The sequence below is a fragment of the Cetorhinus maximus genome, chromosome 20 (genome assembly GCF_964194155.1).
Source record: "Cetorhinus maximus chromosome 20, sCetMax3.hap1.1, whole genome shotgun sequence".
Classification (NCBI taxonomy): Eukaryota; Metazoa; Chordata; class Chondrichthyes; order Lamniformes; family Cetorhinidae; genus Cetorhinus; species Cetorhinus maximus.
Window position 1 is genome coordinate 17,580,878 of NC_135898.1, and position 13,663 is coordinate 17,594,540.

The window sequence follows — 13,663 nt, forward strand, 5'->3', positions numbered from 1 at the left end:
CTTGCTATCCAAACTTACATGAAATGGCCATTTGGGTAAAATACTGGAGGGCGCCCATGACCTATGAAATGTCCCTCAGCATAAATAACTGCTTTCAGAAGAAGAAGGATAAAAGAGAAAAATAAAATTAAACAAGAACAGAACTTGGCACTTACCCATTTTGCAATTGGACAACCCTGGGAACTTTTTCCTTCTTTCCCTGTGTAAATGACTTTCTCAATTCTAACTGCTTTCCCTTTCTCCCCATATCTGAAAGAAATAACAATTCTGGTAAGTTAAACCATTATAAAAATTAAAGATTACCTTGTTGCATTGAAGGCTTCCAGGTTATTAAACAGGGTTTATCTGGTAGGTGATCTCTTATTTCAAACTGTAGTGTATATCTTTTTAAACTGTGACTTGCGAAACAAACATCATTAAATGTATAATTTCTCACAATCTATTCCTTTACAGCCACATGGTACTTGCTTGCAAGTCTGGGGCTGATTTAACTGTAGTTGCTTGTTTCACTGACTAGAAGTGTGCTATAAGAAAGTTAGAATGCCCTCAACTCTCTCTGTGACTCCCCAAATCAGTTGCATCTTGCATCTCTCCAGCTGCATGTGCTAATCTTAGCAACTCTTTTTTTGGGCATTGATGACATATTTGATTCAAAATATAAATGTTTACTTCTAATATTAATATTTCATATTGCAGGCAAATTATTAACTCCTCATTGTAACAAATCTTTCTATAATCTTAGCTGAAGTTTCAAAATAAAATGGCTCAAATCACAATCAAATAAATCCTTAACCAGAATTTTGGCTGACACGCCATGAAACTAACTAAATTTTAATTCTAATTGTAAGGTACTACTTCTGTTCAAAGTCTCTTAACCAGCTTCAGAAACAATTGTTCAGCATTGACTGCCATGATGCCAGCTGCAAGAAAAAAAAGCACTTGCCAAAACAGGGTAAAACTGTATCCACAAATTTAAATGTAACTAGATATTCCGACCATTGTCTACAAATAATTGGAAAATCTTACAATAAATGTTTCATAGATTAATACTGAATGCTGTACATTTCAAAGGAATAACATTTTAGGATTGAGATAAGTGCACCTGTAAACAACTTAACGTCAATATCTGAAAGTGTTATTGTCTTGCAACATGCTCCAACCTATTTACTCAACATTATTTATTTTGATTATACAATGTTAGAATACTGCAGGCCCAATTGTGTTATATAAAGCTTTCCAATGAATGAACTCAGAATCTCTGCTACATTGACACCATCTGGTAATTTACTGTTCACTGGGCACCACAAATATTTTTCACTGTTGCACAGCCAGAGGGCCATTTTCAACCGATGTGACATTATTGTGGTGAACAAACAATTCCATCTGTGCACCGAGGTTCATATGGTCCATGTGGGAAAAGGAAACAAATAAAACGATGTGGGGAATTTAAACCCAACCTACACAGTGGGAATGGGCTAAGTGCGCAATTAAAATAGTCTGGAACTCCTGACACCAATTGACTGTCTTATTTGCGCAATTTCAAACTGTGCACATGTGCAAAGAAGGTGGTGACATCATCAAAACGGTGTCAGGAGATAGAAGCTTCTATCAAACTGAATTTTATAAGAATAAAATCCCGACTTCCAGACCGGGATTTTCTGCTCCGGGCCTAAATTCTGTGGTGGGGGTGGGAAGTCAGAGGGACACACGCCTCAGAGTTTAGCGGGTAAACCTGCTGAATTGCGCAATTTTGGGCTCATTAATTATGCAGCCGGGAGTTTCCTGGTGAATCGTGCAGTGGGGCGGGCAGGAAGTTGCACGCCCTGCTGTCATACCTCCACGCCATTTTTAAAAGGCACCCGGACACTCGTGAATAGCACAAGGTCTCTGAAAGACAGGATGACCTCCAGGAAGCAGCAGGCACCGGCCCATGCTTCAACGATGTCTCACTGGAGACTGACCTGCAGGCCGTGGAGAACAGAAGGGAGGTCCTCTTTCCCAAGGATGGGAGGAGGAGGAGGAGGCCCAGCCATCGCACCACGCCTGCCTGGGAGGAGGTCGCCAGGGTGGTCAATGCCACATCTGTACATAGGAGGACAGCCCTGCAGTGCAGAAAAAGAATGAATAACCTAATCTGCATAAGTATTTTTTGTGGGATGTGGGCGTTGCTGCAAGGCCAGCATTTGTTGCCCATTCCTAATTGTTCTAGAACTTGCTCAGCCATTTCAATGGGCAGTTAAGAGCCAACCACATTACTGGGGTCTGGAGTCACATATAGGCAGACCAGGCATAGATGGCAGATTTCCTTCGCTAACGGGCATTAGTAAACCAGATGGGTTTTTATGACAATCAATGAGAGTTTCATGGCCACTGTTACTGAGACTAGCTTTCAATTCCAGATTTTATTAATTGAAATTAAGTTCCACCAGCTGCCATTGTGAGATTTGAACCTGTGTCCCCAGAGCATTAGCCTGGGCATCTGGATTACTAGTCTAGTGATATTACCACAATGCCACAATCTCCCCCATACTCTACTCCCCATACTTGCATCACTGAATGGGTCCTGGGACGTGGCTGTCAATGGCAAGGCCAGCATCTGTGCTGCCATGCATAATAGCCCTTCACAAAGTGCTAGAATGCTGCCTCATAGCCCCACTGCAGTCCATGTGGTCTGCTGGGAGGGAGGCAACTGCGGGTTGTTCACCCAGCCAGACTGAAGGCACAGACATTGTGGAGGTGTTGGGAGTGGGGATGTGTTGGCATTGAAGGCAACTTGCAGATGCTGCTGATGCCATGCCTATATTGCTATTGTCCTTGTAGCTGCTAGAGCTTGCGGGTCTGGAGGGTGGGTACCCTTGGGGACTAGCAGCAGTACATCTTTCATGTGGTGCACACAACTGCTAATGGGTTGGTGGCAGAGGGATTCAATGGTGAGGGTGGTAGATGGGGTGTCAATCAAGCGGCCTACATGTCCTCCATGGTCTCCAGCTTCCTGAGTGTTGTTGGAGCTAGACTTATCCAGGCTAGTGGACAGTATTCTCTCAAACCCCAACCCCCACAAATGGTGTTCAGGCTTTGGGGATTCATGAGGTTACTCATTAGACGGAATTAGCAGCATGTGATTTGCGCCGGCATCAGAAGTGCTCACAAAATATGCTCTAACTTTACGCAGGAGAAGACAGCACACAATAGACATGAGAGGAGAAGACAAGCGGGGGCATGCCAGAAGTCCGCCCCCTCAACAGTTTGAGCACTGGGCTGCCGAGCTGGCAGGGGAGGACCATGACTGTGCATGTGCTGACGGTGAGGTCGGCCTCCCGCAGCCATGCAGTGAAAAAGCATGCTTAATCTTTGCTAATTGGAATCTGAGGGTGAAGCTCTGTGCTATGTAGGAGGCAGGCCATGCAGTCACTTATTCTCTCCTCTTTCCATTAAAGGTGCGCGCAGGAAGAGGGTGAGGCCAGACACCTGCACATGCAATTAGCCCAAGCCTGCGTGACACCTCTGAAAAGAGCGAGGATGATGAATTCTCATCTGTAGAGCCATTATAAAATTCACCTGGACCTTCCACCAGCCCAGAGACACACACCTCGGTGGCTGATAGATCTAGTTTAGGCTGGTCTTCACACTCTGGTGGTCATCTCATGACCCTAGTCCATCAGAACACCCAATTTCTGCTGGAGACACGCTCAAATCTGCACTCCTTCGCTGTAACCGTAGGTGAGCTCTCGCAGTGGCTACACCAGAGGGGGAACGGGGCACCTCGACATCCCTCTGGATGCTCCTTCTCCTCAAGCAGTCAGGGATGGGCCCTCGGGCACCCAAAGGGAGGGGGAGTGTCAGGCGGGCAGTCTTGGGGCTTCCATTTAGGATTCTCCAAGGGTACCTAGCTGCTCCGAGTCCCCTTTGCCTCTGACCCCATTAGCTCCTGCATCTGGGACCGCTGAGGGTGTACCTGCTGCAGAGCAGGAGACACAATCTCCAGATCTCGGTCTTTCAAAGGATGGCAGCTAAAGTCATCGAAGACAAGACAGCATAGTGGTCAGCAGGCTGCCACCACCTCTGCTGAAGATGTCAGGGAAGCACCTAGATGTAGTGGCAGGGTAAGGAAAATTAATAAGTTCTAAATTCACTCTGATAGCACGGGTGTAGAACCATAGTAATTAATTGCTACACTTTTGTAAATATATGATTCATTGTACTTTACTGACATCTGCTGGGTTTTTCTTACTGCTGATGCTTGCGTTAATGTATGTGCGCAACCCCCCTCTCCTTTCAAAGTGCCGTCCCAGGCTGAGTCTGTCCTTCTGAATCATGCCTAGAATGAAGGCATCGCATTTTGCCAAGGCCATTTCGATCAATGTGCAAGGAGCCTCCGAGGCACACTGTTCCTCTTCCCTCCACTGCATTTCTGATTCTACAGAACGACATTTTCCTTGTCACGACAGCATACCAGGGTCCCCCTTCAGTTATCCATCAGCTCCGGCCCCCGCCGATTACCCTCCTCTCCAGCAGCATTTCTTAAGCGGGACATTGAGAGTGTGGATCAGTGCTGTGCCTTAGCATCAGGATGGTGTGCTTTCAGACTGTCTCCAATTGTCTCTTTCTAACCTCCTCCTGTAACCCACACCCTACTCCGTATCATCACTGACCATCACACCACTCCCCCACCGCGCCCCACGCCTGGTGTTACCTTCACCGTCCCCCTTGAACCATCCCCCCCATCAAAATTCAGCCCATCAGCACTACCCTTCATATGCCTTCCCTTCCCAATGAGCCCACGCCTGTCATAGTCCCTATGCCCACCCTGATCCTACCCATCTCGAGGATCCGTGTACACCTTCATGTCCCCTCCAACCACTCAAACCAATCCTTCACCTGGCACAGACACAATCTCACCCTCGCACCCTACTGCATCTCACTGCCCCTTTAACAGTAGCTGTGCCCTCCCACCATCAGTACCCTCAATTTGCCCCCCAAGATTCCTCCAATGACACCGCAGATCCCTCCCTCTGAAACTACCCCTCTTTCCCTGCTTTCCCCCTCACTATCCCCTGCCTTCCCACGGTCCTTGCACTGCTCCCGGTCCCTTCCTGCAACACTCCCTGGTTTCATCTCCCCTTGCCCCCCTCTGCCCTCCCCCCTCTGCCTCGTATTGCCTGCATCCCCGTGTTGTCTGCCCTCTCCCCGCCTCATTTTCCAACACCCGCTCCCCCACTCCCGGTCGCTGTGCACCTTCCACTGAGTGGAACAGCCTGCATCTTTTTGGTAAGTCCTCACCATGTCACGTTGGTTCAGTCGTGTTTCAGACCGGCGTAAACTCCCTCTGGTGGGGTGGAGATATGCCAGGGGAGGAGAATTCCAGTCGGGTGCTCATTTAACTCATATTAATTCTATGCTAATCAGGTTCCTGACAGCCTTTGGTGGAATGGCTACCTGCCATGCTGGTCAGGACTGCAAGTTCCCGCCGGCATTTCTCACCATTGGGAACCCGATTTTTTCAACCCAATGTATTCTCCACCCCCCGCCTGCCACGAACGCTGCCACTGGCGGGGGCATAAAATTCCCGTCCCAATGTCTGATCTCACTTAGTCGGAAATCTCTAAAATATTCTAACTTTGTGAGCTAGGGAAGTCAGAGTTACACTAATGTCTCACTTCCATCTGAGCCAATACAATAATTGTACATTTCACAGAAGGTTGTAGATTTAACCTTGAGGTTACTTTCAAGTTCAGCATTTTGTTAAATTTCCACCTTCATCAATTACTTGCAGACCAATTTAACAAATCAAATATGTTCCTGACCAGAATTATGCCCTATATTTACTAATATACAGATATACATTTGTAACATTGATGAGTTCAGGCTGAAAGGGACTATGAGGTAGGAATCGACTGTTGGTTATTAACTCAATCCCAAAGAATCTGCAATGTGAGTGGGGTAGGTGGGTGGGGAGGCTGAGTCATGCAGTCAGATCAGGTTCAGTCAGAATCTCACCACAACTGTTAAAAGTTCTGCTCCATTTCCCTGCCCCAGCTCTGTGAAACCCAGTGGAATCTTCACCCAGTTGAATAGTTGGGAAGAGTATGGAAGGTAGTACAGAAGGAACGGACTGGGGTCCTTTACTGAACATGATGAAAACAGAGGGACCGAAGAACAACTCAAATCTGGAGGTTTCCAGGAACATTCTGATTTAAAAACAAAATTGCAATGATTTTGTTCTGTTCAACTGAGGTTTAAACAAAGATGTATTTAAACAAGTTGATCTGTATTTTCACCTGTTGCTATGTCTGTAATAATTCTGTATTTTTGTGAGCAGTTTTTGCTTTATATTCTATGTTTACCCTGTCTAATTTCAATGATATTGTGAATTTCTCTAAATTAAACATTATCTACAATTCAGATTTTAGATTTCTAAATGAGGGAACCATTCCTTAATCAAGCCAGGCAGGACATCACTGACTATGATGTCACTGACTGCATCTGCATTTGTGCAGGAAGTGCAGTGTAAACAGATGAGGCTGCAAAGATAACTGTCCAATGGCTTACCACCCTGTTCATCCCCGATTTCTGCTTTCGTAATGGGGGATATTATGGCAGCCAAGACACTTGCCAAAGTCAGGTACTAATAATACAAATTTGGGTCCTCTAAGGTAATAAATATCATAATGGAAAAGAAGTAGCAATCTTGATTCGCCCCTCAATGTAGCTTGGTGCTGTTGAGTGGTTTCTGAACCATATGATTTTGACCTGCCAGCCAGCTGCCTCTTTCCACCATTGGATGGGCAGTTGACCAGTGGGAAAGAAATGAAACCTGGGAATTAAAATAGCCCAGGTGCTAAACTAATGGTATTGAGTGCTTGCCCTGTCCGCAACTCCCTTCCCTTCCAAAATACACACCCAACAACATTGCAGAACTGCCTTTTATTCCGTAGGACTTATTCAAAAGGAGAAAAATGAATTAAATAACAAAATAATATACAATAAAGTAGCTAATAAAAACAATCTTAACAGAAGTGCTGATTATAAAAAGAAATTATTGTAACATGCCTTATCCCAGAATATTAGAATTCGTTCAATATTAAAGGATACAGGATGTTCAGGAAGGATATAAATGACAAGATAGGGAGATGACTATTTGGAATAGTTGGAAATAAAAGAAGTTAGATTGATGTCCCAAGGAATTAATCAAAATGAAATTGTTTGACAGGAATTAACAAGTCTGCATGGAATAGGGTAAATGAGCAGCATCAGTTACAGAATCCCAGGGCAGAATAAGATGATTTTGTACAGACGATAATCTTACCCTCTGCTGCTGAAACCCTCATCCACACCTTTGGTACCTCTGGACTTAACTCTTCTAATGCACTTCTGCCTGGCCTCCCACGTTCTACCTTCCATAAACTTAAGGGCACCCAAAACTCTGCTGCCCCTGTCCTAATTCACAGGAAGTCCCATTCACCCACCATCATGCTCACTGATTTCCACAGACTACCAATTGAGGAAACCATGATTTTAAAATTCTAATTTTTTGTTTTCAAATCCCTCCATGACCTCACCCCTTCCCATCTCTACAATCTCCTTCAACCCACAATCTTCTAAGATATCTGCGCTCCTTTAATTCTAGCCTCTTGAGCATCCCGATTTTAATTGCTCCACTCTTGGTGCTGTGCCTTCAGTTGCCAAAGCCCGAAGCTCTAGAATTCCTTCCTAAAAGCTCCACCTTGCTTGCCTCTTTTGAGACGCTCCTTAAAACCTGCCTCTTGACCAAGCTTTTGGTCATTTGTCTCAAGATCTCCTTACATGATGTGGTGCCATATCTTCTTCTATAATACCTCTATAAAGTCCTTGGGAAGCTTTATGTTAAAATCCCTACTTAACTACAAGTTGTTGTTGATAATGTCTTCAAAATTGACCCAATAAAAACTGGGAAAGACCAAAATGAAAAGAGGTTTTAGAATTATTCAGTTGGTGAAAGATTGATTTTGATCCAGTAAGGAAAAGGGTTATTCACACTTTGACCAGATTGTTAAAAACAATGTGTGGATGATTTGTTTGCTATATTTAAATCTGCAGCTGCATGTAATAATTTCCTTGTCTTAATGGCTCCATCCTGCGCTCAAATTCACCTTTGAAATAGAGCAGTCAAATTAACTCCCCTTCTTTGATGTACTTGTTAAGAAATCTGTCAGGGATTCTCTACCATGGCCTACCACAAGCCTACCTTCACTGTTCAGTATATGCATTGCGATTCTTACAGTTCTGCATGCTATAAAATTGGCTTTATCGGCCACCTTGTAAATAGGGCCAGAGCCATTTGCTCACCTTGCAAGCATGATGCTGAAATAGTGCGCATCAAAGTCATCCTGCAGGATAATAGCTACCCTGATCAGGTCATTTTACGCTGTATATCACGCAAACTCATGAGCGGGCCTAAGGCTGTCACTTTCGGCCCTGAAAAGTGCCCAGTCTACCTCACATTACCCTGGAAGGACAGGGTATCGCAAAAATTTGACCAACAAGTGAAGCTAGTCATTTCACGCTGCTACTATGCAGTAAAAACACTAGTGGTATTTGACACTAACAGTCAAGCAAAAAGACATTTTGCTCATCACCCATATGAGTTATGTGGTATATGAATTTTAGCGCCAGTATGATGCTAGGTGTACGTAGGTCATACCTCCCAAAGATTGGCGGATCATATCAAACAGCATGTCCCAGCCACTGTACCTAGCTGGCCCATGCTTGCAAAATTCAAAACAAAATGTCCAAAATTAGATGTGATTCTACTATTGGACAACATTTGCTAAATAATCCTCAGTGTGCTAAGAATTACGCTGACAACCAATTTAAGATTGTCAGTTGGACTTGCAGTGTGGCTCATTTGCGTACTGGAAGCTACATATATTAATACACAAGGCCCTGTTCTTTGCAGACAGAAAGAACATCACAGAATCACAGAATTGTTACAGCACAGGAGGCCATTCAGCCCATCGTGTCTGCACCGGCTCTACAAATGAGCATTATGACTTAATGCCATTCTCCTACCTTTTCCCCATAACCCTGCACATTGTTTCTATTCAAATAATCACCCAATGCCCTCTTGAATGCCGCAATTGAACCTACCTCCACCCCACTTTTAGGCAGTGCATTCCAGACTCAAACATATACACACATTCCGCCAGTTTCAGCTAAACAAAAAAGTGACAACCATTCGTTGACTCATCCCTTGACCAATCAGGGTCGAACTGCCTGGTTTAAATTTGAAACAATGCTTGGCAGTTAACTGTCAGTCACCATCACTGGTACATTCTCCATAGCAATGCATCTACCAATCAGAGTCCGCTTGCCTACCAATCAGCACTCTGTTCTCATACAGAATAAATTGTTGTTTTCCCCTTGGTATTGGTATTCTTTCAAAGTGTCCTGATGAGTGCAAGATGAAAAGCTTCGACATGTCTAGTTTTTTAGCAATCAAAACAAAACCTTCTGGGGGCCATATTTAAATAGGCAGCAAAAGAGAGGGCCCGTGTGAAATGGGGGTTAGATTCTTTTAATATGCAGATAAGAGGCTTAAAGCCTGTTTTTGATACCCTCTTTGTTGAATTGGTTTGCCCTGAACAAGCTAGGCTGCTACCCTCAGAAAAACCAGGTTTACATGCAACCTAACTGGTGGTCCTTAAATGCTGCCACCAAAAAAGTAACTTCCAGAAAAGTGACTCCCAGGAGGTGCAGAGGTGCTTTCAGGCTTCACATTAAAATCATTGGCCACTGCTAGCCACCACTTGCTCCCCTACTGTTCGCTGACGGCCCCCCCCTCCCAACCCGCTCCTTCCCTGCTGCCTACCATTGTCCTCATCTCTCCTTTATTCAGGATTATTAACCGCATCTTTTGGTCACGTTGTCCCTCATGATCGCTTCACCTCTTTCTCCAAGGCCTGCCCTGAGGGCCACTACCGATGACCCAACAACTCAAAATTCAAATAGTCTTCTTCTGCCAGCTGCCAGGGTAACCCAGAAGGTGTGTGTAGCTCACCAGTACAATGTAACTGAGGTTTGAGGCCCAACATCAGCTGAGACTTTGACCCATCCATGCTGCCACAGAGATTTCTTCAATGGAAAGGAAAACGTAGGGCTTGTATAATGGGTCACCGATCCCGTGTCAGAGCTGAATTCCATCCCATAAAGCTTAAAACTATGTTATGTTCTTGATGCTTCAGATCTTAGATGCAATACTGCACAACAATCTCAATGCTGTTTCAGCAATTTTAAGACAACATAGATAGCAATTCAAATCAGATAACTGAGATAATCATCTGTTACGATCCATTTTTTTTTTAACACAGTTTCAAGCAAATCTCCATCTGGCTCAGGTCACATTGGATAGCAAAAACAACCACAGTGCCATTGCAGGATATCTATGGTATTTTTCAGAATGAGTATCCTGTCACAATTATGTCATACAACATCTATCACAAGAAATTCCTGTGATTTTTAAAAATTCATTTGTGGAATTTTTGAATGTTGCTAAGAAGGCTAGCAATTACTGCCCATCCCTAATTGAGAAGGTGGAGTCAGCCAGCTTCCTGAACCCCTGCAGTCCATGTGGTGTAGGTACATGCACAATGCTGTTCGTGAGGGAATTCCAGAATTTTGACCCAGTGACAGTGAAGGAATGGCGATATAGTTCCAAGTCAGGATGGTATCAGCCTTGGTGAAAACATGGACAAAATAGCTGAATTCTAGAGGTGAAGTCAGAGTGATGGCTCTTAATATAAAGGCAGCATTTGACTGAGTGTGCCATCATGCATGCCTTAATAAAATTGAAGTCAATGGGAAATAGGGAGCAAAGCTTTCACTGGTTGGAATCATACCTAACTCACAGGAAAATGGTTGTGGTTGTTGGAGGCCAATCATCTCAGCCCCAGAACATTGTTGCATGAGTTCCACAGGGAATTCTTGGCCTAACCAGCTCGAGCTGTTTCATCAATGACCTTCCCTCCAACATAGGCCGGGATTTTCCGGTCCCGCCCGTGGCTGGGATTTTCCTGTGCCACCGAAAAATCAATGGACTTTTGGCTGGCTGTCCAAATGTTCCATTCTCTCCTATGGCGGGTCCCGTCCACATCCCGGCTGTGAGGTCTGAAGTGGGCATGTTTGCTGATGCATAATATTTAGCATCATTCTGAACTCCTCAGACCATGAAGCATCTGTGTTTGCATGCAGCTGGATTGGGCTGAAAAGTGATAAGTAACATTCATGCCATGTAAGTGCCAGGCAATGACCATCTCTGACAAAAGAGAATCTAACCATCTCCCCTTGGTGTTAAACAGCATTAGCATCGCTGAATACCCACCATGAACATCTTTGGGGTTACCATTGACCAGAAAATTAACTGGACCAGTCATGTAAAAAGTGTGACTGCAAGAGCAAGCCAGAGGCTATGAATTCTATGCAAATAACTCACCACTCCTCAAAGCCTTTTCACCATTTACAAGGCACAAGTCAGGATTGTGATGGAATGCTCTCCATTTGCCTGGATGAGTATAGCTCCAATAACACTCAAGAAGCTCAACAGCATCCAGGACAAAGCAGCCCACTTGGTTGGCACTCATCCACTATTTCAAACATTCACTCCCTCCACCACCAGCATACAGTGGCAGCAGTGTATACCATCTGCAAGGTGCACTGCAGTAAGTTGACAGCATTCCTTCAACAGCACCTCCAAACCCACAATCTTTACCACCGAAAAGGATAAGGGCAGTAGATGTATGGAAACAGCAGCAACTGCAAGTTCCCCTCCAAGTCAAGTTTCTCTATCTAAACTAGAATAGAGAAACATCTGAAATAATAACTTAAGGTATTATAAAATGGTTAAAGCTTGTTTTTTTTGTTTTAAAGGAGGTCCAATTCTGTTCTTAAAAAGATCACATTGAAAGACTTGAAAGTGTATTATACTGCAACACCTCTATTCATTTTGATGTAACTATCTGCGAACAGTAGAAAAATATGCTAGGTCCTAAAATCACAGGTGCCAAAATACTAAACAAACTCACTCACTTTTCCAGAACCACTTCATCCAATTCAGGGTCGCGGGGAGTCAGAGCCTATCCGACAGGCAATGGGCACCATTGGTTGGGGGGGGGTACACCGAGGATGGGATGCCAGTCCATCACAGGGCACACATTCACATGCGCACACACTCACATGCACACGCACTGGGAGATGATTTACCATAGCCAGTCCACCTAACCAGCATGCCTTTGTACAGTGGGAGGAAACCAGAGCACCCGGCAAAAATTCCACACGCACAGACACCCGAGGTCGGGTTCAAACTCGGATCCCTGGTACTGTGAGGCAGCAGCACTAAACACACAGCCACCGTGCCACCCCACTGAACAAACTATTTTGTAAAATTCATACAAACATAAGAAGCATTTCTTTTAGAATTCTACATTACTTGGGATTAGTCAATCATTGGATTAAACATTTTGTTAATTATTTTCCTCTTCAATTTCAAAACTGTTGCAAAATTTCTCCAGAAGGAAACATATTACAACAGCTGAGTTGGAAAACAAAAGTCACAAAACCTTATATTTAAGCAGCAGCACGAGTTTGCTGTTCCCTGTTTTACTTAGCTGCAGCCTATCCTCACAAAGAACAGAAAAATAAAGTTCTATAATTATATAATCAGTTTCTTACTCCAGGACATCACAGTACTTCTACCTTCTGGACAGTCTGTGCAGACTTTGAGGCACATCTAAGCAAGTTCCCATGCCCTGCTGCATGCTCTTGGGTGACTGCACACATAGAAACTAATCGCACCAAACTCACCTCGTGTCAACAAACAGACAAGCACATGAGAGGCTTGCAGACGTGCCACTAATAAATTAAAAGTCTACATCAGTACAATGGGAGATTTTTTTTTCTCTTCAACTTTTTCCAGTCCCGGCTGGTACATAATGCAAAGGATTTAAGTGCCATGTCTTGTGAGATGTAATGCACCTGCTTTGAATAAGCATGCATCAGGAAACAAATGTTTGCTATTTCTGGAGAGCAGTAATGCTAAAATAGATATGGAAGTGGCAAACACATTGTTGCATAAAATTGGTTGCATTATATTACCAATTTGGTTTTAGTAATATTACAGTGCCTACAGTTAGAAAATTGCAATCAATATTTTGTTGTACCTTGCAGAGATAAATATCGATTGCTACTTCTGCCATTTTGAGACAGTTTTATATATATTTCAAAAGACAGAAATTTTCATTGTAAGAACCTAAGAAATAGGACCAAAGTAGGTGATATAGGCTCTCAAGCCTGCTCCGCCATTCAGTCAGGCCATGGCTGATCTGCGACCAGAACTCCACTTTCCTGCCTGATCCCCATATCCTTTCATTCCCTTAGTTAAAAAAAATCTATAAATATCAGCCTTCTGGGGTAGAGAATTCCGAAGATTCACAACTTTGTGTGTGAAGAAATTCCTCCTCATTTCAGTCATAAATGGCCAACCCAGATGTGATACTATGTTTACAGGAGGGTCAATTGTGACAGCGCTCAATGCCAAAAGGCTGTAAATTTACTTTCTAAAGTTAAAACAGAAGAGTATCATATTACAGCAACAGCGATAAATTAAATAATGGCTGAAACTTTTAGATGTAAC

The 13,663-nt window shown here is 43.9% G+C and overlaps 1 protein-coding gene across 8 annotated transcripts in view; it reads right to left on the reverse strand.

The window, feature by feature from the left end:
• Positions 1-13,663, reverse strand: part of tet3 (tet methylcytosine dioxygenase 3) — a 541,392-nt gene that overhangs the window by 101,291 nt on the left and 426,438 nt on the right. For all 8 annotated transcript variants that reach the window (XM_078565650.1, XM_078565649.1, XM_078565652.1 and 5 more), the window contains one exon: positions 156-249. In XM_078565650.1, coding sequence (XP_078421776.1) covers positions 156-249 — 94 coding nt within the window. The remainder of the gene's footprint in view (positions 1-155; positions 250-13,663) is intronic.